At 38.1% G+C, this 24,356-nt stretch overlaps 1 protein-coding gene across 4 annotated transcripts in view; it reads right to left on the bottom strand.

Annotated features, from left to right (window-relative positions):
• Positions 1-1,250: 1,250 nt before the first annotated feature.
• SMARCAD1 (SWI/SNF-related, matrix-associated actin-dependent regulator of chromatin, subfamily a, containing DEAD/H box 1) overlaps positions 1,251-24,356 on the bottom strand; it is a 40,721-nt gene continuing 17,615 nt past the window's right edge. For 2 of the 4 annotated variants that reach the window (XM_053940562.1, XM_053940563.1), the window contains 19 exons: positions 23,378-23,466; positions 21,374-21,463; positions 20,669-20,753; positions 18,819-19,210; positions 13,684-13,886; positions 12,382-12,472; positions 11,106-11,205; positions 9,578-9,637; positions 9,289-9,364; positions 8,722-8,857; positions 7,566-7,703; positions 7,159-7,254; positions 6,614-6,731; positions 6,238-6,359; positions 4,917-5,105; positions 3,945-4,063; positions 2,878-3,060; positions 2,090-2,199; positions 1,251-1,785 (listed from right to left, as the gene is read on the bottom strand). In XM_053940562.1, coding sequence (XP_053796537.1) covers positions 1,724-1,785; positions 2,090-2,199; positions 2,878-3,060; positions 3,945-4,063; positions 4,917-5,105; positions 6,238-6,359; positions 6,614-6,731; positions 7,159-7,254; positions 7,566-7,703; positions 8,722-8,857; positions 9,289-9,364; positions 9,578-9,637; positions 11,106-11,205; positions 12,382-12,472; positions 13,684-13,886; positions 18,819-19,210; positions 20,669-20,753; positions 21,374-21,463; positions 23,378-23,466 — 2,459 coding nt within the window. In that variant the 3' untranslated portion in view covers positions 1,251-1,723. Of the gene's footprint in view, positions 1,786-2,089; positions 2,200-2,877; positions 3,061-3,944; positions 4,064-4,916; positions 5,106-6,237; positions 6,360-6,613; positions 6,732-7,158; positions 7,255-7,565; positions 7,704-8,721; positions 8,858-9,288; positions 9,365-9,577; positions 9,638-11,105; positions 11,206-12,381; positions 12,473-13,683; positions 13,887-18,052; positions 18,099-18,180; positions 18,507-18,818; positions 19,211-20,668; positions 20,754-21,373; positions 21,464-23,377; positions 23,467-24,356 lie in introns of those variants that run through there. The other 2 variants (XM_053940566.1, XM_053940565.1) reach the window with 2 other exon arrangements.

The raw sequence follows: 24,356 nt of genomic DNA, 5'->3' as shown, positions 1-24,356 counted from the left end.
TGTTGGGAAAGTATTTGCCTTCACATTTACTTTCTCCTCCCACCTCAAGTATTATTTCATTGAATCATGAGTGACACCAAACAACCCCTAAGAGAGACAACTCAGGTATTGTCAGAACAGAAAGAAACAACCTTTACTCATTCCCATCTTCACCTGCCTTGCAACTCCTTGCATGCTTTGCTCTGGCTCTTCTTATGTTTTTCCTTCTTTAGATCCCAAAACTCCTCTCTTCTTCAGCAACTGACTTCAGAGAGTAGCTTTGTGTTTTTTTCCCCTCTGTACATCTTTCCCAGTCAGAAAAACAGAACTATAGAATAGTTGAAGGGACCTCGGGAGGTCATCTGGTCCAAGCTCCTGCTCACACAGGGCCACCTACAGGCAGCTGCCCAGGACTGCATCCAGTTAGCTCTTCGTTATCTCCCAGGATGGAGGCCCTGCAATCTCTTGAGACTCCCAGCTAAAAAGAGTAGAAACAGTTACAAGGAATAAAGGTGGAAACACACATGAGTTCCACAGCACCTAAAGACAGATACTGACCCCAGAGGTAACCACTGCTCCTCCAGTATATATTAACTGATCCCACACACATCCAGAACACCACACAACCCACCCTGAAGGGTAGGGATCTTGTTTCAACCCACATTTGAACTAAGCAGGTGAGAACATACAGGTACAATGGAATAGGAGTTGGATCAGCATCATGCTCAACAGAAACACACAACCTGATCAGCTGTAGCATTAAACACCTGTGGTTCTCTGTTAAATCCCTCTATTTAGCTCAGCAGAACCAGTGGAATTAAAGAAGCACAGAAAACTGATTCTTACCCATATCCCTTCTCAAACCATACAGTACATCTTCACCTTATTTCAGTTGTGCATTTTGGAACAGACAGCGCAGCCACAGAACATTTCTAGGAAAAGCCAAGCAGTTTAGTCCACATTTGGAAAAAGCTTTGGAAAAGCTTTAATTTCCCACCCATTCTGAATTTGCAGAAGTCATACACAGTTGACCAGAATACCCACAGACTTGACCAAACCATTTGGCAGGACTTCTATTTTTACAATCAATATCATCACACCACTGTAATTAGAGTACAATGACACACTGGTAATTAACTACTGCTGGACAAAGCCAAGACAGTTCAATTGGAACATTCCAGCTGGTTTGAGAACTGTCTAATTGATTTCTAACATGCACATTATCATCCCCTCACCTGCCCCAAATCACCACAACCATGAAAACATTTTGTCAATGTATGGAATTTTATTGGAACAAGTTGATACAAAACCAGTACGGTACATCAAATGAACTAAAACAAACAGAAACACACTCAAGCATTGTCAAATAAGGCACATATAAAAAAATCTACACGCAGAATCCAGTGAAACAGACAGTTTATATATATATATATTTGGAGGTAGAAATAATTACAAAAATACTGACAAATCTTGAGCAGTAGCGGATTTGTTAAAACAATTACTACTTAGGTCCCCATTTTAAAAATTGATCTGTAAAACCTTTATTCAGCATCTGAGGTTGGCACATTTGGGCCATTTATGCTTTTAAGCATCAAAAGAATGCTATTGGTGTTAAAAATTTTCAATACCATGAGCAATACAATAAAGAAATTACAAAAAGTTATAAACGTTCATAAAACTCCTGGTCAACAGTAATGTAAGAGTCCTTGGGGTACTTTCTTGAATTTCACAACATATTTACATTTTAGAGACCCAATGAAGCTTTTAATAGTGTGGCTATATCTGCTGGAATGGCTCCTTCTTCTCCTGAGGAATAAAGAGAAGCATTAGTACAGCTTAAAATATTTTGAATAAACAGATAAAAGCCTATGTCCCCAAAACAGTAAAAAAATCCTCTGCTTGTAGGACTTGGTCACTGATTTCTGGGTCAGATTCAGAGGGCACCTCCTGTCAAATCAAAGAACAACCAGCAAAAACACATCTTTCTAGTTTAACATAAAAAAACCCAAACAACAAAAGGCTTGTCTGCATGAAGAACCTTGTTTTTTCAGAGTAACATATTGCAGCTCTAATTTACTTAAGTGGACATCATTATGTGCAAGACACCTACCTGATTCTGCTGCAGTCATATCTTGTTCTAACTTCAATTTCTGTTGGCTGATTTTGAGCATGGTTTCTTCAATAGTCCCCTTACTGATGAGCTTTATGACTTGTACTTCTCTGAAAACCACACAAAAAAAAATCCATTTTCCTAGTTTGGATTAGTGCAAAAGGGAAGGATGCCATACCTTGGCTCAGCTGGCTGGGGTTTAAAGCAAGGATGGGGAAAATGAATGAGAGGGCAATACAAAGAGGTTCTAGATTTTTCTCTGCAATAACTGTGCTCTGTATTGTGAAAAAACATGTTTTCTCTTGTACTCCCAGCCACTGCAAATGTCTGAACAGTCATAAAAATCCCCATTAATATAAATAAGTCCAATTCCCCCTAATTTCATTTACCATTGAGTACTGCTAAAATTACACATATTCTATGGTTTCGCTCTTTATGATAGGGTGGCACTTAAAAGCTTAGAAGTCTCCTGAAGAGAACAAACAACTTGGCCAGACAGTCCCAAAGACTTCAGATCTACCTTGGAATAGTTCCCAGCACCAGAAATTTGAGAATTATGCACAGTTTGAGAGTTATAGTGAACTAGGAAAAAGAGGAAAGTGTAAATAAAGGTTTGTTCTGCCAGCAACATGGACTAAGACAATTACAGTTCCTAGCTCCCACACAACCCAGAGCTGCTCTACACAACTCTCTGCTTAAAATTTTTAATCATAAATATTGTCCTTTTAGCCTCCTTTGAGAGCTTGCCTCCAAGAAAACCAAGCACTATAATTAAAAAAAAGCCTTACCGTGTCTGCCCCACTCTGTGGCACCGGTCTTCGGCCTGCTTATCGTTATAAGGGTTGCAGTCAATGTCATGAAGGATAACAATGTTGGCCGAGGTCAGATTAATGCCCAAGCCACCAGCTTTGGTGGACAGAAGGAATACAAATATACCCATATCTGTATTGAACTCGTCTATCAGATGTATCCTGCAGAACAAAAGACACCATGCATCAGGCTTTGGAAAATACTCCACACTGGCTCCAGAGCTGAACACAGAAGTTGGGATGAACTTTTGGAAGAGAGGACAGCAGCACTGCACAGCAGCTCCATAGTACAGATGTTACACAGCAGGAAAAAGGGTAACGACAGTCCTCTGCAGTGACCAGAGAAACATACTGAGTGACAGATGGATAGCAAAGAGCAAAAAAAGGCTTAGAAAAAGATTTTTGATGATCACAGAACACAAAGAGTCAGTTGGAGGACAATGGAAGACTGAAACACATGAAACTAATGGGGAAGCAGGGGATGAATTTTGCTTCAAGACAATCTCCTGTACTAACTGCAAATGCAAGGGCAGAAACAGACATCAGCTCTACATGGGAATGAACACTCCAGCAAGAATGACAGTTTTTTGAAATGAAGGAAAAAGCATCCAAAAAAAATCTTCAAAAATTCTTGAGACAAAACCAGCTCAGCTCAAACAAGAAAAGTATTGCAACATTTTCAGCTGCAGGGACAGACAGAATGGTTTGTCCTAGAGAAACAAAGGAGTGTATCTGCCTCTTGCAAAAGAGATACACTCTACTTCCAAGGAATAGCTACAGGTGTTATGACATGCTGACACACAAATCAAACACAATAGGAACTGCTGTCAACATGTATTTTTCATTTCCAGGGCAAAGACTTAACTGTTAACCTCACCACCTAAACCTCATCTTTCAACTTCACCTTTACTAAGGTGATCTGAAATTCAGATCTATGGGTCAATGTCCAGTGAGCAGAGACTTCTATACATTGGAAAACAAAGGTCCAAAGTCACCTCCCCCTCTCCAACACATTCACTTTCTCATTTTTGGCAAGAGTCACATACCGCTCAGAAATTTGCGTTTTTCCATCCAGCCTAATGTATCTATGTTGCCAGTGTTTTAGGAAAACTTCCAAGATGTCCAGCATCATAGTGAACTGGCTGAACAACACAACTCTGTCACCCTGCAAAGGATAAAGCAAAGCAAAAATTTTGAAACGTGTCTACTGTTTGCATCAATAATTCTTTATTGATGCAAATATGTGATTTTACTTCATAGAATCTCTGTTTTCCAAAATAAAAGACCAAGCTGAAAATCATCATTGACTTTCAGTGCAGACTCCATATCCAGTAGTTCTGCTGCATTAACTCACTGTCTGTTATTGCAGTGATATTTTAATTACTTTGTACTTAGGTGGCTCAAACAAATCACATATCAAATGCATAAATAACAGATCACTTCACCTATAAACATCAAAATGCTTTCATTCAAAACTTAAATTTAAATATTTAATGTAATACACGGAGTAGCCCTATTTTGTCTGAAATAGTCAGATCCACAGCACCCACCTGCACAAATTCAGGATATGGTACATGCTTATTTGCAAAACAAACCTGTCTCATTCTCAGGGCAGGACTTCAAGCAGGGACCTCCTCTTACCTTTCCACTGGCTTAACACACACACGATTATTCTAATGTAATACAATTATTCAATTACCAAGAGAAGGTCCAAGTCCACGAGGTGTGAAAATTATGCAAGACCCCATATATTAATAGAGTAGTTAACTTGGGATGAATACTCTGAAACTTGGAAAACTGGGAAAATTTGTTTCAGCTGTCTCTAAAGTGATGTGCATACTCAGGGCTGCACATTAAAAGCTTTAAGTGTTGCTTTGTAATTCTGCACATGCACTAAATTACATTGTAAAACTCCACTGCAAAGCAACTGGGTTGCATACAGAGCTGGCAGGTATTAATTTAACCAGTTATTTAAAGCCACTCTTTAGACAGGAAAAAGCTTCAGCCATCTGTAATACCTTCTCTTTAAGGTCAGAGAGAATGCGTTCCAGTGCTCTAAACTTCCCAGAATCCAGGATCTGCTCCATGTCTAACGTGAAGTCATTGATGTGAGAATATTGCTTACAAAGAACATGCAGCTCAAAATCTGTCATTACTGTCATATCTTCAAAGATAAGGTCAGGGTTAGCATCACAATGTGTGGGTTCCTATTAGCAAAAATGAAGGGAAATAATGCAATACACAATCTCACCAGAAAACTAAACAAAAAATCACCACCAAGTAACATCCATAATATCTGCAAGAAAAAAGTAACACACCTAGACATGGACAAATGCTAGAGGTAGGCTCATGCAAGCAATGAAAGATGAACTCTCAACTTCAGGTTTATAGGAGAGGATAATTACTTCAGTGTTTAGCTCTTACAAGCACTTATACTTAAGAAGGATATGCTAAACCTTCATAACAATTACCTACTACCTACTACAATTACTTACTACCTACCTACTGCCCATCAAGCCCTATGACCTTTTACCCCTTTATGAGACCTCTTCCCCCGAAGACATAATCCCTAAAAGGGAGGTCCAAATCCTTGGATAGATGGTAGAAGACATGGAAAGCCCAGCCCAAGATGTAGGGTGGGTAGAGGGATGTCATGCCTGGAAGAAATAAAAAGAAGCCACATCTGGACAGTACAATGGTATGGGAGTAAAAAAGGGACAAAAATCCTTCATAAACCAATGGGTCACTTCTTGCTTCCCTAACCTTGTCTGGCTTCACTTTAAAACAAAGCTGAAGAATATTCAAAGCCAGCTCCAACTTTTTTAGAACACCTGCAGCACACTGAGGTTTTTTTTTTATACTTTAGACATTAGCAACAATTTTCCCCAAGCTCCTCAGTCATTAACCCCATACAAATTAAAAAAAAAAAATCCTTAAAAGATCAATACTTAGGCCTTCCCTATTTTAGTTCTGTACTACTCACTTCTTGCTACTCAGAAAGCTACTAAACTCAAGTGCCCAGCTAAGATTTTTTTTCCATAAACACTCTAGCTTTAAATTCTGGGGTGGAGGGAAGAGGTGCTAAGTTTATGGAAAGGAGATGACTGCAGACGCACAACTGTTCTCTCCATTCTAATGATACAAAAATCAGTGTTAAATACCTACAGAGCTTCATTAGAGCAGTGGGTAGATGCAGAGAAATAAAAAACAGCAACAATGAATTAAGTTTGGCAAAGACACATTTTTGACCAGAAGCCTGACAACAAAACACACAAAGAAACAAGTTTGAATTAGAAATCCTGAGAAATGAAGGATTGCTTCTGAATCTAATCCCCTTACCTTGAGCATGAGGGTGGACATCATCCTGAGCTTGTCATTTGTGTAATATTGACGATGCAAAAGAGGGTGATTGGCCATTTTTCTAAGTTGCATCATTGCATTTCCCATATTAGAGTTTTTCTCTGTAAGCAAAGAAGGCATCTTTGTACTATTATTGAAAAGAACCATCTGAAACACCTTTATCTCTCAGCAGAGCTTTGTTTGCAAGAACTCAGTTTGAAAATTCAGCTATTACCTGAACTTCAAAACAGTTCATAGAAGGGATATAGACAGTTTATGAGCATTAAACATTTCTACAAAGCAAAGACTGTAGTCACATTCAACATATGTCTCAACATGACAAAATCCACCAAAAGGAAACAAGGTCCTTACATACCATTACTGTTAATGGTTTTCTTGAGCTTGTTTACAAGAGCCAAGTAGAGTTGTTCCTGTTTCTCAGACATGGCACACAGTTCAATGAGATCTTTTTTGGGAGGTAGTTGCTTAAGGACCTGACAAAACAAAATGATACCAGATAAAACCTGTACTGTTATGAACCATCAGTAATTCTGCGCTGTCTTTTAGCTGTTACAATAATCTGGTAATTCTCCTCATCCCAGCTCCTTTCACTGCTTGCAACCTCACTAACTCAAGCAGCAATTCAACTCAGGTCTTGACATAGATTATACATAAACCTCCCCATCAAGTACCATGGTCTGCAGACTCCAGAACTGCATGAAATGATATTATATGCAATACTTGGGATCTACTCCCCTGCTAATCAGCACTACCCCCTTCAGACCACTGACCACTGAAGTCTGCAAGTGCCCATTAACATTTTTTAAGATCAGTAACTTCATCTCATATTATAGTGTTGGTCTCAGAGATTATCAGGCTTTTTGATAACACAAACCCATCATTCTAAAGATAAAATGTTACCTCATCTTTTACTCTTCTCAAGATGAATGGCTTTATTATCTGCTTTGCATGTGCAATTCTCTCCTTCTCATATATGCTTTGTTCTTCAGCACTTTTCTAAGGAAAACATTGGAAGAATTCAATTGCAGTGTGAAACTTTCAGCTGTAACACCACCACCTTAACTTCTCTAACTTGACGAAAAGCCCAGCCAAAACAGACATACTTGACCTGACCATTAATATTCCAAGATATCCTGTTACAGGATATTTTCATTTAGAAGGTTTACTCAATTGTTTAATTTTCTAGATTTTATTAATCACATTACCTTTTTCCATAAGACACCAATAAAACATAAGTTATGCAGCAATAGCAGTCCTCTAGCAAAAAGAAAAAAGTTATTTTCAATAAGAGAATTCATGGTACTCACTGTTTTTGAAGAGAACATCCTTCGAATTTCACTTGTGCTACTGCTGAACATATGGGGCATGACAAAATTCAAGAGGGACATCAATTCCAACAGATTATTTTGAACTGGAGTGCCTGTTAGCAGCAAACGATTCTTGGCCTGTTCGTCCAAAGTGGAAAGAGCAATGAGAAAGATCTGTCAAACAGGCTAAAAAATATTGGCAAAAAAAACACAGCTATGGAGAAGTGAGAAAATTATTTTGCTTTAAATTGTAACTACTTAAACTTATTATATATTTGGAACTCATGGAATAATTTCCTTGTTAAGTCAACAAAACTGTTTACAGATCTGTGGGGAACTGGGCATCAATTTAAGACAATTAAAAAAGTATTCCTGGATCTATTAGGCTCCTGCTTGATTGTTCTGTTTGGGCTTGGTTTTAGTTGTCGTTGTTGGTGGGTTTTTTTGTTATTTGGGGTATTTTTTATTCCACCTAATGATTGTGTTAATTGCTGCTCCCCTATAGAGTTCTCTAATGTCATACAGTACTTAAGCACAAATTTTGAATTGCAAGTACAAGCAAGTTTTATCGCTTAAAGATCTGCTTTTTAAAAAGGCTATTGATGAAAATATGATCTTGAAAAGTTGCAGTAAGTGATCTTAAGTTTATTTTTATTGTACAAATACTACAGTGCTAGATCAAAATATTCAAAGAGCTGTACTCAAATCTTTTTCAAAACTCTGCTTACTCAAGCTGTAAGCCACAAGAAAAGTATTTTCAAGCTGGCCCTTCTTACGTAGCCCTATCAGAGCAGGTCCTTAAGTACAACAAGGTTTTCTTACAAGTAATCAGATTACCATCTTTAAAATCTTTACTACTATGGGATGTAACTGGGAATTTGCTCAATACTGAAACTCAAGCACTACCATCATTGTAATGATGGTACAGGAAATTTACTACATTTCTTTGGGAGCTTATGTCCCAGAAAGAGATCACAGTGCAAGATCCACTCCTTAGATCATACCAACACTTAAATCCACTTGCATACTGTAGTTCCTCTCAAGTTACATATGTTTGAATGTTACAGTTAATATTCCATTTTCCCCCTGCTTGTAACTACCCAACAGAAAACCCAGTAGCTGTCCCCTCTAACCCAGCAATAACTAATCTTCTTACATTAATTGTCATGAGGTGCTGGTAGCGGATAGAGCTCATGTTCTTGAGCATATGACCTTCATCAAAAATTGCATAGTTAAGCTTCAGCTTGCGGAACAGTCCTCGATCATCTGAGCTGCTCATTGCAGAGTTGTACCTGTCAGAAACAAATATCACTTGCATGAAGTATCTATGAAAACAGATGTACTGTTATCACAATCAAATTAAATTCTCTAATATTGTTAAGAGTTACAGAGAAAGTACATGAGGGGCAGTAGAACAGCCTGGAAGTAACCAACCACAACACGGTTTATTACTGGCAAATGATTTCAGTTGATGAGCCGATGCTCTCAATAACACTTCCTTAAAATCTGCTGAAGTCCACTACAATGTAATATTATCTGTAATACACATGCTCACAGACACATATATAAAACACCTATGACACAGTATCTCTTACATAATCATAAAACCCTAGTTAACCATTATCCAAAACCCAACTCCTAAAATTGTCTGGTTTCTTGTACCACTAGAGGTCAGCAGGACCTCACTAAAGCTCCCCGTTTGTAGTGTTTTAACTGCACTTACGTAGTCACAATCACATTGAAATCAACGACTTTATTGTGAATGTCCAACCTGAGATGTTTCCTATCTTCTTGGGATCCTAAAGAAAGACAAAACATAAAAAGACTACAATTACATATATTTATATACATGTAACAATTAAAGACACTGCAGAGAAATCACTTATCAATCACTTATCTGTGTACTTCCACAACTGTCTTAAAACAACACTGCTATGAGCAATTCATCTTTTCTTACACTGGCCATGCAAGCAACTGCATTACTGGATTCATTTCTTAACTACATTCCTCACCATAGTAAAAGAGGACATTCAGTTCAGGACACCACAGATGAACTTCTCTTATCCAGTTATCTGTAAGACAACATTAAAACAAAACCCAAGTCATTTATGCTTTATTATGTCTTGCTGTTTCACACCTCAGCATCAATCCAAACATCTGATCTTAATGCAAATCCCTTTAAATTCTCCTGACGGTTAAGAGACATTCTGTCTTAAAATTGGAAAACTGATGAGTAAGAAACTGAATCAACCCCAACTGGGCTTTAGTAACTCAACTAGTTTGCTCCTTCAATTCCTGCAGGAACAGGCCCTGCACCATCTGTAACCACTGTGTGAAATAAATACAATGTGTAACTTTGCAGCTTGGTTTCTTCCCTAGACAGTTAAATCCCCAGAAAGCAAATCACTTAATCTGTTAGTACTTGCCTGCAGAAGTATATCACCAGGAGAGACAGTGCCTCTGGGAGCAGGCAGAGGCCTGACATCCCAGCTGTGCAGCTCCAGGTGTGCAGCAGCACAGCGGCCACAGGCAACACTGCTGTGCCCGAGGGAAAGATGCTTGACAGCCAACACAAGTGCTGACTCCAAACCACAGCAGAAGGGGGATGCTGCTAAATGCCACTTGGGAAGGGGAGGGACTCTGGTCAGGGGTGAGAAGACACCTCTGGAAATGTGTCAGGAAAACTGCTAGCAGACTGCACTGCCCAGGCATTGCCAACCTGCATCTACAATTTGGACTCTAAGACTTCACAAAAGCACCTTTGTTCACATACTTACGTACACCTCAGGTTTTAAGTAATATATGAATTATTAAGAGTTGTTTTAAAAAGTGGGTTCCAGTAGAGTTTGAAAGCACACTAAAAATGAAAATTTCAAACTTAAGCTGTACAACTGGAAACTTTTCTGATGTGTCAAGAGAAATTTTTGAAGCCCAAATAAGTATTTTATATTAAAAGCAGCATTTATTTTCTCAATTCAACTTTTTACTCCCCCTGTCATTCAACAAATCCAAATTTTACTCCATCAAGAACCATGTTCTGCTCAACCTCATCTGCTTTGCTAACATTTCATTCCACTATACTCTTTCCAGTTTCAACTGAGACCATAAAACAATCAGAACACACAAGTAAAAGACAGCGTCATCATTTTAGGATTTTCATTGCTTTGACAGATGCTGTGCAGTAAAGACGAAAAAAGACAGTGAATGTTTAAAATGTCATGAAACCTAACCCTCAACACAGCCTGAAGATTAGTAAGTTCAGCCAATATTCAATAAGTAAAAAGACTACTTTGCTACACAAGTTCAGATTGTAACAAGCAGCTTCATTTTTTTTTGAAGCAGACAGATCACCTAAAAAAGTTCCATGCTAAGTCTAATTAATTCAGAACAAGCATGCCTGCAGTATGGTCTGCATTCCAATTCAAATGAATTTGCGGAAATCAAAGTTTCTTTCATTAAATTATCTTTGCTTTACAATATGTCCATGATTGTTTTTTTTTTTTTTCCCTAACAAAAATATTTTTGAAGGTTGTAACTTACCTAATGTTGAAGCTGGTACAACTATCAAATGGGGACCTTTATTGCCCTCTTGGTAAAGATAAGCCAGAAATGCAATAGCTTGAATTGTTTTCCCTAAGCCCTAAGAGAAAAAAAATTATTTAAACAAAATTTACAATCTGCATGACATAAAATTGTTTTGAACTCATAAGATAATTACAGTATAATGACAGCCCAGTAAAGATTGGAAATCTGATTAGAAAATTTGTTCTGATTAACCAATTTTACAGAAGACAATTCCTTCTTAAGTACAACCTCAGTCAAACTTCTTTATCATTTCAGCTCAATATTTGAACAAAGATTAATCTTTTCAATTAATTCTTTCATTTTAGTTCAAGTTCATCCCTCAAATAATCTCCAAAAATTTACCTTCCTGAGCCAATAGTGTAGAAAAATAATTACTTGGAAACTAAATGTTTATTTCCATTTGAGCCACTTGTACAACTGGCTATTCCAGCTACTTCTGAAGTGGAATTTAATATGGGAATCAGATTAAAGATAAGCCTATATTTCCACTAACACTCACTTTTCCTGTTTTCTGCATAATGAATTTAAAAATTTAGTGTATCTACCACAAAACACCCATATTCTTACTAACATGAAGCATACAGAAGTTGAGAAACACTGTCTAAATCACAGCAAGGCAAAGCGGTGCTTTCATTCATAGTTCATTAGAAGATGAACAGCAGCCAGGATTAAAAACAACAGACCACGAATTCAGCAGCTGCATCAATAAGTTTTTTCCGTTGTACAACTACGGGTGGTGTCAACATTTAACAACACCTCAAACCCATAAGCTTGTCTCTCTTAGCTCAAAGTTGATGGGGAGTGTCATGACAAGAGATGGTGGAAATGCTGCTTCTGGAGAAGCAGAGGTTTCTACCACCCACTTGTGTTATCTGCCTGTTTTGAAGCTGATGAAGTAATGGAGAAAACAGGGGCTCACTACACTAAATGCTGGATAAGCTTAATGAATTATGTTTTGGGCAAGGAGTTGTTAAACTCAATGGTTTGAAAATAACCTGTTGTGATAGAAACCGGTTCCATTGCATCAGAAGACACCATGTGACTTCTAAGTGTCCATGAATCTTAGGCCACCTTTAACTTCCAAATGGAAAGGAGCTCAGCAGCTTCTAAGATCTTGGAGAACTGTCTGCAATTTAGGATTACTTATCTCATCGAGGTTTCTAGGCAATGATTTAACAAGGTCTTTTTTGCAAAATTTTAACAATTCTTAAATAAGCAGTTTCACACTTACCATTTCATCAGCCAAGATGCCATTCAATCTGTGCTTATACAGCAGTGCTAACCAGTTCAAACCAATCTTCTGATATGGCTTCAGTTTCAAACTGGTAAAAACAATCAAGCTTATTACCACCTTTTATTTGTTTCTCCATGAAACACAACTTTACATGTACTGTAATCACCAACTGGCAGGTTTAGCACTGCCTTTATTTTAATGCACTCCAGACCTCTTCATGTAGTGAAAAACACAAGTTTCTTAATAAGTCACCTGAACACAAACTGAGTTACCTATCTGCATTTTCACAAACCTAAAATGATCAAACTGAGCGACACAAAAAACACTTCTCTTCTACAATCAGTGATACACAACCAGATAAAAGCAGTTGCAGAACTACTCATTTCTAAAATACACAATGAATTAAGTGGTATTTTGCAGCCACATCCCTAATTTTGCTCTGTTGTACAATTACTGTTTGTGTCAGCACCAAAGAAAAACCCAAACATATAACCCACCAAAACACACTCAACAGCAAGTCACCCAGATCAGCACTTTTTCCAAAGAAGAAGCAACACTGACATCCTCCTCCTAAGACTTCCTGCTTCCTCCCAGGTTTTATTTTCACACAGCTGAGAATCTTCTGCTTCTAACAGCATCCAACTGGAATTCTAGCTGCTGCTTTGGCCATTCCCACTACACCCCTACATTTCCTAACTCTGAGAGTAATACCCTCCACCATATCCATTTCTGTTCCTCCTAATATCCATTTGGAGATCTTTGCCAATTTACCTCTCTGAAAGAAATCCACCCCCACAACACATCCCAGCTGCCACTCTGACTGGATACAGAGTTTCAGATTACTTGGTACACCTGAACTTCCTGACTAATGTCTTTCATCCAGCTGATAAACCTGCCCAGTTTGCTCAGATTTGTTCTAACTTAGCATTTTTACAATCGAATCCTATTTGAAATCTGTCCCCCATTACAGATGCAGTTTTGCTTGGGTTTTTATTTTAAATAAGTTGACAAATCATGATTCTATTGCTTAAGGTTGTTTGTTACATTCACCAGAAACTGGAGGAAATAAAACACTGTTAGAATTTTTTACACTCTTATCCTGCCCACCAGCTTTCCTGATAGAATTTAAAAAATCTGTTACATTCTCTCAAGTGTTACACATCACTATCTAGCTCACCGAGAGCTACTAAGTATCAAAAATCTACAACTCTACTTTCAGAGACTACAGTTCTGAAAATCCTAGTCTTCAAGTACACCTTATTGTCAAACACCCTTCTAAAGTATAAAAATGAGAGATACCTGCGATTCAGAATGGACGGCTGCTCTATGTTCCATCCATATCCTCCATCTCCAGTAATCCTGGTTACCTGTTTTGTCAGTTTATTGGAAATGTCTTCACATTTATTCATGAGCTTTAGAACCACATCCCTCTCCTTCAGCAGTATCTTGCAGTTCCACACTATATCTTCTGACAAACCAGAAGTCTTTGTCATTTTAGTAAACTGCAAAATAATAACAAAAAGTCTATGAACACTAGTAATAGCAATTGCAGTAAAAATCCACAGCTGCTGCAGGCAGTAGGAGTAGTAGGAGACAGCAACAGCATCCCAGTCTTCTCTCAAAATTCCAAAGACTCCTTTCACTTGGCCCACTGCAAACTGTGTGAATCCACACTGAAGGTCATCATTGCAGCTCCTCACATTTTGAAACTTGAAATCTTAAGTCATAAAAATTCTCTGAAGAGTTTCTAACAAATTACAAGCACTTTAAACTCAAAATCCTTAACAGGAGGCAACATACAGTGCAAAGGCCAGCTTTGAAGGCCAGGCACACTAATAGAACAAAACTCCATAAGGAAGGAAAAAAAGGCATTGATTCTCATTAAGATGTCCTTTTAAACAAACCCTGTTAAATACTAAAGGTAGAAGATGTAAGCATAATGTAGGTATCAAGGCAAACAAATGAACCTATAATGAAGATTACTACATTTTGTTATGGGTCAGTCTGGGGCTCAGCATTACTTGGTTCCAAGATCTAACTCTACCACAATAGCAGTCAAAGTAGACTGAGGCATTGTGCCAGTACAAAGAAGCCTTACTTCCACAACTGGCTTCTTCAAGTCCACACTATACACACAGTGTATTTCCTTCCTCTAAATTTCGATCTTCATCACAGTATGAATATTTTACATGTCAGAGACAAGCAGCCTCAAGTTGTATCAAAACAGGCCCTTCAGGCCCATCGATTTCTCCTACATTCCATATAGAGCCATCTGCAGAAAGTGTAAAACCTACCAGTAAATATATTTCTGCAGTAACTGGAGTCATACTTGCAGTTATATTTTCTTGAGTAGCTATGCATATTTCACTGTAAAGAACAGGCTTTTTTTGTTTATTAATGGATTTAAAGAATTGAAGAATACAAGGTGCTTTGGATTCAGCATTCTTGTATTAAAACAGAAGTACAGATTTTTCTGAATTTTAGACCTTAAAATTTAAATTTAGCACAAGACTTCATATATATATATCCTCCAAGAATTCCTTCCATAAAAAAGGAGTCATATGATCCAGCTATTTTGTGTTAAGTAACTCACCAGTATTGCCACATTGCAGAGTAAAAGCAAGTTTTGTTAAGGTGAAGAATATAACCAGATTAAAAATAAAATTTTAAAAACAGCTTTCATTAGAAAAATATTTTTAAAATAAACAGAGAGATGCAATTACAGTTTAGGGGTATGCATTTGTTTGTCTTTTTTCATTTTAAACAAACCCCAGAAAGTTTACCAACACTCATAGGTGAGACCAGGCTAAGGTGCACATTTCAACATCTGTAAAGAAATTTTCTAAATAGACACCTCTGTTTAGAAACAAAAAAGAACAGAGTTTTAATAGGTGCCTACAAAATTTCGACATTTGTTTTTATGACTAAAGATTTGGTTGGCATGGACAGAAATCCTGTAATCCATAAATAAAGGTGTGGAGAATTGAGCCATCTGTTATTAACAGAAATTGTATTGTTTCATGTCAGCACATTAACATCCACGTCCAAGTTGCAACAAGAAATACTTTAACCACTGGTTTGCATGTGAAACGCAGGGTGTTACCCTGCTCAGAATTCAAAGCAGATCCACAGGTGGCCTTTACCTTCTAGAGGGTCTGACATCCTTCCAAGTTCAGCTTTTTTCAAATGAGCCCCAAAAATGTGAGACCATCAAGGAAACTGAACCCATGAGCTTTCCCAGCACACTTGGAATTGCCACACCAGCATACTCTAGCTGGGCTTACTTTACACCACTTGCAAGATGATGAAGGCTTTCCCTTTAATGCCTAAGGGTGACAGTCAGCCTCAGCCTCCATCAACCAGTTCCACTGTAAGCAGTTTCCCATTGCTACCTTGATGTATTTGCTGCTTCCCTTCAGCTGGCTTTGGTGCAATGTGGTTCTGGAGTGGTTTTTGTGGCAGTTTGCACATGTGCAGGCAAAGAAAATGACAAAAAAGGTGGAGCTACTCTCCTTTGAGTCTGTACCTCCTAGCTCATACTGCTGCAGTGTACAGAATATGGACAAGTACATCCACCTCTGACAGCTCAGTTCTCCCATTCCCCTAAAAGTGATGTACTTGTGTCAGCATTTCAATGTAACACTTTCCATCTGCTTGTGTGTATTCTGAAAGAATTTCTATAGACCACAAAGTCTTTAAATCCTAAAACAGCTTATTTTGTGATAGAATAATACTGTGAATTACAAAAATGAGAGGATACAGCAAGTCTCACGCTGATACATACGTGTTTACACTAAAAGGAAATCCAAACAGGTAACAGTTATACACCTTAAAAAGAAGAAACTGTACAGCATTAAACCCTCTCCAGTTCCTCTCCCACATTTACCAGAAGAAGCAGAAAAGTGCAAGACCACCAACCCAGACCCCAAAAGCTCAGCTGAGATCCTCTGGGAGCCAGTGTAGGCTCTGCTTTTGTTTCTTGGCACACAGCGCATGCAGGCAGGTACTGCCCTTACATGACTGTGCTCACAGAAATGGCACTGAGTGCTGCCATTTCCAACACTGGGCAATTCCACAGTTGGGAAATGAGAGTGCTGTTAAAATATAATTAAGCTCCAATAAGTTTTACAGAGGAGTTAGGATGAGCAGGCACAGCTTCCATGAAGGAAAGAAATCATGCTGTCTGCCGGTCCACAATGTGTACCAGTGGGGTATCATCAGGATCTCAGAGCAAATGAGAGAGAGTTAAGAAGCCAACACAGGAGACTGCAGTTACACCTTCCTCACAAGGGGAACCAGAGATGCAAGCACAGAACTTTTCACTGTGGTGACTAGGGACAAAACATGAGGAAATGGCCTGAATCTGTGTCAGGGAAAGCTGACGTTGGATATTAAGAAAAGGTTCCAGGTTTCCTCCTGGAAAATGTACTTGACCTACAGTGTAAGCATTTCTAAACTGCCAAATGAATTAATCTTTGTGAGCAAGGACAATTTCAGCTCTCTCCATTTATTTTGACAACCATTTCCCATACATTTTTTCTATGTGTTTTAAGCATTACTAGATCAAGTTAAAAACTTGAAATATCTACTAAAAAGAGTAAGTATTTCCAAGTGCTCTTATTAACCTTATGAGCTTATGAAATTAATTTAAATCCTCTTGGAAATAAAATAGCTTAGTCCAACTTAAAAACCCATATAGAATAAAAAATACAATCTCATTTATGTTTTCCTGGAATAAAACATTCAATTTACAAAGAACTAGGCTTTAGTTTTAATCTCAGACTGATAGACTTAATATCTTCCTTAATTCTAATAATGAACAAGTGGTAACAACTTGTAATACTTCACATTGTGTTACACAAGATACCATTACAGTAAAATGAGACTTAAAACTAAGCCAATTTCTTTAATGTTCTAATTGAATCAGCTCTCCCCATTAGTCTAACCACCCTTATTAATTGGTAGGAAAAACACTGGTTTACTGAGCTAATGGATCTTTATAAACAATTAAATCCACAGATACAAAACATCTGCTAAAATCTGCTGCAAACCACTTCTACTCTGGGCAAGTATTCACAATACTACATAAACATGTGGCTGCTGACAGCAGCAATCTTCATGAAAGACAAATTCTGAACACAAACAGGCCCATGCAGCGTTTTTTTTACTGTAAAATATTTAACACAGAAAAGGAGAAGAGCCCTGTAGCAAATATTTCTGCAAAGAATTAAGCTCAGACAAAATCCAACAAGTTTAGAAAGTAATAGCTGTATGACAGATGTTCTGTGAGAAGCCAAAGGCTTGGGGCAAAACGGATTTCTTTTGCAGCATACCAGTACCTTGTATTTTTTTCACATATCCTCCTCTTGTCTCCCCCCCCCCCTTTATATTATAACACACAAAGATCACTTTGTTTTCCTTAAAATTCTGTTTAGTATCTCTTATTCTTTTGTGGTAATATATTTCACACACTGAATAATAAATGTTACTGTTTTACACATACTGAATAAGTTCTTGCATAGATCAGTGGGGGGTTCAGAATGCACACTGATGAAAAAAACACCAAATTATTCTGTAAAAAGGCCTGTGCACAGTTACTGCTTTAAAATCCAAAGCACTAATAAATTAAAACAAGACAATCTGCTGTAATGCATTTCAAATTTCTTACCAGGATATTGCTCTTAGCAGGTCTGAGGTCTTGCAGTTAACTGAAACTGTATGAAATGTGAAGTCTACAAATAAGCCATGGTAAACATCTGAAAGTAACAACAAAGCGACAGTAGATAATATACTTACCAACAGATACTGTTTTCCTTTCTGTGGTGGATTGTGGCTTAGCCATCTGATGCTTTACCTTGCATTAATAAAAACACAGCAGCTCATTCCACTAAAAATGGCTGCATTGCTTAGCTATTGCATGCTAGACACTAAGCTGCAGCAGAATAAAAGCACAAAAGAAAAAAAAGAGAACGACCATTTCTTGCCTGAAACTGAAAATATCCATGCTGACTTCTTCATTCATGGAGCAACCCTGGAAGCTGCTGCTGCTGCTACACAAGTGTCTGTAGTAAAGGTCCTGCCACATTCTTCCTTCCTGCATGGGTTTTCAGCTACAAGAGCTCAGAACAGGCTCAGCAAACACCTCCTTCTCAAGTGAAAGCTCTAATTTCTCCTTCTGCAGTGAAATCAACCAACTTTCTGTGCTACAGAGTGAGTGACAGTAATGTCAGCCAATCAGCTTGAGTTTTCCAGAAAAATCACCCCTTAATTCATTCAAAATCAGGTCATATGACACTATTTGAAATGCTATTGGCTTAGAAGGAACATAGCATTTCAGCCTAATGAGGATAAGGCCACCCATCGAAGCCTCCCTAGGCTGAAGCCACCTTGACTCTAAGCAGGCTGGGGATAGGAAAGGAAGAATGCAGACCTACCAGAGCCTCCCAGCTGTTAAAGGGCCGGAGCGCTATTATCTTCTGAGCCTTTTTCTGAGAACACTGGGGAATCAGAGTCAGTTCACTCAGGGAAGCATCCTGCAGGAAGCTGAGGATTTTTGCTTTGTAGCCATCCTCCATCACTTCATCACCACTACTGTAGTCCTCATCCAGGGAGCTTCCGCCATCTTCGGAATCGGACTCGTCCTCCATGTGTTCTGCTTCTCTCTCAGCACTCCAAATGCTCCTTTTGCCTTTGTCCTTTTTCTGAAACCCATTCTGCTCTTTCTCAGAAGCTTTCTGCTTCATCTTATCTTTACTCTCCTCACTTTGGGTTTTAGTGGAGGCTTCGGTCCAGTCAGCAACTTTCCTTTTGGGAGGAAATTCCATGCCTATGCATGCAACACAGAAGGTAACAAGTCAATGCATATTGGTACAGGGCTGATGAAAACACAAGTTGTTCTTCCAAAATAAAACTTACAGATCTGTAAAACACAGTTCTAGTATTTAATACAGAAGAACTCAAAACAGGTGATGCTAACAGAACAGAAAAGCAAATCTGTATAAAATATGTAAATACCTCTAACTGTGAGTAGAAGATAAGTAAAGCTCATTTGTATAATGCTCAAATAGCAGAAAGTTTTAAGTATCTTAAAATACAGATGATCAACATAATGTAATATTTGTGGGCTGCAGAAGCTCTGAATTAGAGCAAACAGTTAAGAACTCTGATGTATCCTTAAGATGAGATACTGGTCTCACTGCACCTGACTGCAGAGATATTTATTCTGCTGACTTGAGAAAACAAGCCTTCTTTCACCAAGAAAATGATACATTTTTTCCTTTTTAATGCACTGTAGTACAGGATTCAGGGTGGGACAATGAAAACGTGCACTTGCTAAAAAAACTCAAATAATGAGGCATCTCCAACCAAAATAACTAAGCTGCCTTAAAATAAGACAAAAGGTATTTAACTGAATATAAGCAAGTAATTTTCAGAAGTGCCTTGTAAGGGTTTTGATTCCTTCATTGCAAGAGAGCACTTGCAGTACAAAGTTTCTCTCTCTCCAATCCCAGCTTGCTGCTGATTGAGTCCAACCCTGACATTTGCCTTCTCAGAAGCAGCAGCAAGGACACAACTTCCTGAGCACTGTTAGCTCTCTCCACTTGTAAAGAATCCAATTAAGAACACTACCCTGTCCCAAGAACACTTAAATACCTGATACAGCGAAACATGTACATATCTGACAGCTGTGTAACACACTGGAAAGTAATCAACTCATTAAAAAGGACTTAAGTTATAACTTGCAGATGGAATCACTGGATTTGCTCCCTGCTACATTTAAAGTACTAGGATTTACAGACTGGTTGCATAATTCAAGGCCTGCTTCTAGTACGTTCCTCTCCTAGAATACATTTTAAAATGGACAAAATAGCATACATTACTTGTTACCTATGCAGTTATTTGCAATTACTGATTTGGAAACCAGTAATTTACAAATAGTGCAGTTAAAAAACAAACTTTTTTTTTTAAGCAAACAGGAAGGGAGCAGGTATCAGCTTTGACATGTACCAAAATATATTTTAAGAGATACCCATAGGTAATTACAACTTTTTATACCTATCTGTATTAGCAGGGCAAAGATATTTATCCCTAGTTAGAGAGCAAAAATAAAAATACAGAAAAATTGAGCTTCCTTCTTTTATCCTCCCTGTAATACTAATTTCAAGTATAAGTGCAAGTTTCTAGGCATGATGCTGTCAGGACTCTCATGACTGAACATTATAAAATATTTGCATTACAAGTCTGTTTTGTCTTTGGATAAAATGAATTATAAATCTGTCTTTACCCTCCTCGTCGTCTGCAAATATTTTCAGGGCCTCCAGCGCATCATGAAACACCCAGTTATGTTCCTCAAGTACCTCTCTCAGCTCCTAGTAAAAAATAAGATATTTGCATTGTGGTGAGATAAGTACAAGCTAAATTTCTGTGCCTAGTAACATCAATCAAAGAAAATCCCTGTAAATCAGACGATTCAAAATAAATGGAAACCAAAATGAGAAGAACCTTCAGTTTCTTTGTACACTCAGTTTAGGCAGAGCTGCACTCCACTTTTCAGAAGTGTAAGAGCACACATGAACAAGCTTTGCTTCCAACAATTTCAAGCACAGTACTGAAAGGGCTCAAGTAGCCACTGAAGACCATCAGGTACTAAAGTAATACCAAGTGCTAAATATATTTAGCAGTCTGGGGGAGAAGAGTGAGAGAGGGAGGGATCATTTCCTCTTGCATTTTTACAGTAAGTCATCAAATTTGACTATGCTAGGCTTGTCATAGGGCCAGAAATGTAGGAAGAGAAGTTCCACATAGTCCTAACCACATCCCACAGCTCAGGACAAGTTACATTCTAAATGCAGCAGCAGTAAAAGCCTTCCTACCCTGGGCTCTTTCTGGAAGTGCTGTCGGTAAAAGAACTGCTTCATATGGACTATCAACAGCTACAGTTTTCTTAAGAACTCAAAACCTGATGTGCCATAGGGAGACATCAGCTCACCTCCTTATCCAGTCCAGGGAATGTACTTTGCAACTTCTTCACAAGCATCTCTCGCCTCTCCCATTGTCTTTTGGGTTCTGAGTCATCCAGCTATGTTAAAAAAGGTACCTATTAGGTTTAATATTAATTATAACTATAGAAACAGAAGTAATTCTCATCAGTATTGTTTATCCTTAAAGAGCTACTCTAAATGACAAAAGCACTTGAGATAAATTCAAGCTTAAGTGATTCCTAGTCAATAGTCAATGATCAAAGACCAAAACTTTCACAAACATAGAAAATGTCTTCAGTCATGAAAAACTGGGATTCTTAATTTGATAAGCATACACAGTGCAAAGTTATACACCAAAATAGAAATAATTTAGAAGTGTCTAGTTTATTTTGCTTTAAAATCAAAAGTTATTAGCAATTCTGGATGATACTTAAGGCAGAAGATGTCAGGGTTGGTGATTAGATATGCTTACTAAGCATATGGTGTTTAACACACCACAGCCTACAAACATGTTAAATGGTGAGTTTATATTAAGATTTATGGGTAAAAAAACCCAGAAATATTATGTCACAGCATCATGGAGCCACATCAAAAATTGGTAGAACTTTTCATTAACAACAGCTTCCATCAGTAACAGCTACTACCAGCCTGCAAAATGGAAGTTAACAAGTGCCAAAACTTCCATGGGTCAAGAACTGCTCTGCTTTGTATTCACCACGAAGAACTACACAAGTTTCTTCCAAGAGCTTTGAATGCAAAATGGTTACAGAGCTACTTGTCTACAACCGAGATATCAACATTTACTTTGCTGAAGGAGCACAAACCACATCACCCAGAGGCACTCTGAGTAACGGAGGACATTATGCCTTTCCTCAGTGAGTCTTAATGTCACTAAGAGAGCAGCTATAGTTCATAGAAGAGCTGCCCAAGTATGCTCTGGTCTTAGGAACCACATGGAAAAGCAAGACTTAAAAAAAAAAAAACCCTGCAAGGTTTTACTACAGTTCTCTAGAATGAGTTCCAAAAATCCATATTCCACGTTTGGTTTTTTCTAACCCTTCCCCCTTTAACTGTAATGAAACTGTTAAGAATAGAAATCAAGTTGATATATAAAAACAGGTCCAGTGGAGCATTGTTTGCTAGGCTGGCTGGTTAATAATTAACTAAAGCCTCCTTTCATAACCAAACCCAGGGGTCTGGTGAAGAAGAACAAACCCAGTCCACCTCTCTCCTTCAGGAAGAAGGAATTACAAATGAGTTGTAATATTTTTGCTTTAATAGAGAACTGTGTTTTCTTTATTTGGTTCTGAGGACAATATTAGCCTAAATTTCAATACAGTCACCCTCCTTTATCCAGCCTCCAGTAATTACGTAGAATTCCCTTTCTCTACATAAGTGGCTTTCAAGGATGTCTACTGGGATGCCTGGGAAATGGCCTCATGACAGCACTGTAGGACTGTGCAAATCTACCAAATACCATCCTGAATGCACCAGGATCATGACATAGTTCCCATTTATTAGCAGAGGTCAAAGTAATCATACTGTTAAATGTAACCAATTCATTATTTTTCAAGATTTCCCCAAGTCATAGATTCAAATATATAAGTAACATCTATAAAAAATAATAGCAGTAGAATAGCAATAGATGTTAACTTCATGTGCTCAAGGAAATACAAGGAATGACCCGAGGAGGAAAAGTGATCCAGAGCCTGTAATTCCCACTGATGTTCACAAAAACTGAACAGTACTCGGAGCCTCACACACTGCTACCTGCCATCAACTACTTCCACCAAAAGCAGTGGACTGGCTGGTGTGATATAAACCCACAAGCACTAAAGAACAAAGCAGGTGATTCCATTCAGAATGTCAACAAGAAAAAAAGTACAAAAAACTCATCCAGATGGCAAGATCTGATTTGACTTAATTTTCTGATAAAAGACACCACTGTCACTGACCCAGACAGGTAATTCTATTTATTTTACAATGCACAAAGAGAAAAGCACAGTACTTACATAACTAACTTTTGACTTTTTTGCAACTCGCTCATTTTTGGATTTGCAATTTGTGGGAGAATCTCTTTGTTTCCTTTTACTAGAGGCAGCTTCAAAAAGAATTGAGATGGAAAAGAAGAATTAGTTCCTTTCATGAAGTTCACTCCAAAACAGCAGGATATTTTACTTACTATAACAATGCAGTAGCTACTTGTTACCTGCACAATGTTTACCATAACTTCGTTAAGTTTCCTACTACAGACCAAAGATACATTGAAACTTGAAGCAAAGCAGCTGCTTGAAGGTATATGTTTATTTACCTCTATCTTCAGCAGTCTGGCAATTAATCAAGTAATTACCTCTCATACACAACAACTGAAATAGCATTTTATTCTTCTTTTTTAAATAATTGCCACATGTTATTACACACAAGCTGCATAAAGGTGTATCTGTGTCTGGTTTTATTCAAGGTATTTCTTCCAGGCTGAAGCCCATCTGTGTGTTGGAATATGTACATCACTGCCAATCTGGAAGCACTGGTGACTGATTTCTGGCTCAGGTGCACACCAGCGCAGTTACCAAATGCTTGTCAACAATTAAATCCAGACATGTCGAAGAAAACTATGCATATTAAGTCTGTGATAACCTTATCAGTTACAAACAGTCCACATGAGCCATAACTTTCTGACTTTCTTTGGGCCCTGGTGATTATCAAGAGATTATCATCTCAGCATTAAGGCCTGCCCAGCCAGGTGCACTTCCAGACTGCTTCTGTGCACAGCTCATGAAGGCAAGAAAACATTACCAGTACTTCTGCACACCAGCTTAGCTTGAAGCAGCATTACCAGAACAAATTATTGTGAAAATTCCTAGTCCATGATCTGAAATGCTACTGGAAGTTAAATCTTCTCTGAAAAATAAGTGCCTGCAGAGCTTTTGTGTCTGATACCAGTATCTCTGGCCAACCTCCCCTCCCAGCCTGCCCTGGGAGATCAGTGAA

Source organism: Vidua chalybeata, chromosome 4 (assembly GCF_026979565.1).
Source record: "Vidua chalybeata isolate OUT-0048 chromosome 4, bVidCha1 merged haplotype, whole genome shotgun sequence".
NCBI classification, from domain to species: Eukaryota; Metazoa; Chordata; class Aves; order Passeriformes; family Viduidae; genus Vidua; species Vidua chalybeata.
This window is presented reverse-complemented; position numbering and strand designations above follow the sequence as displayed.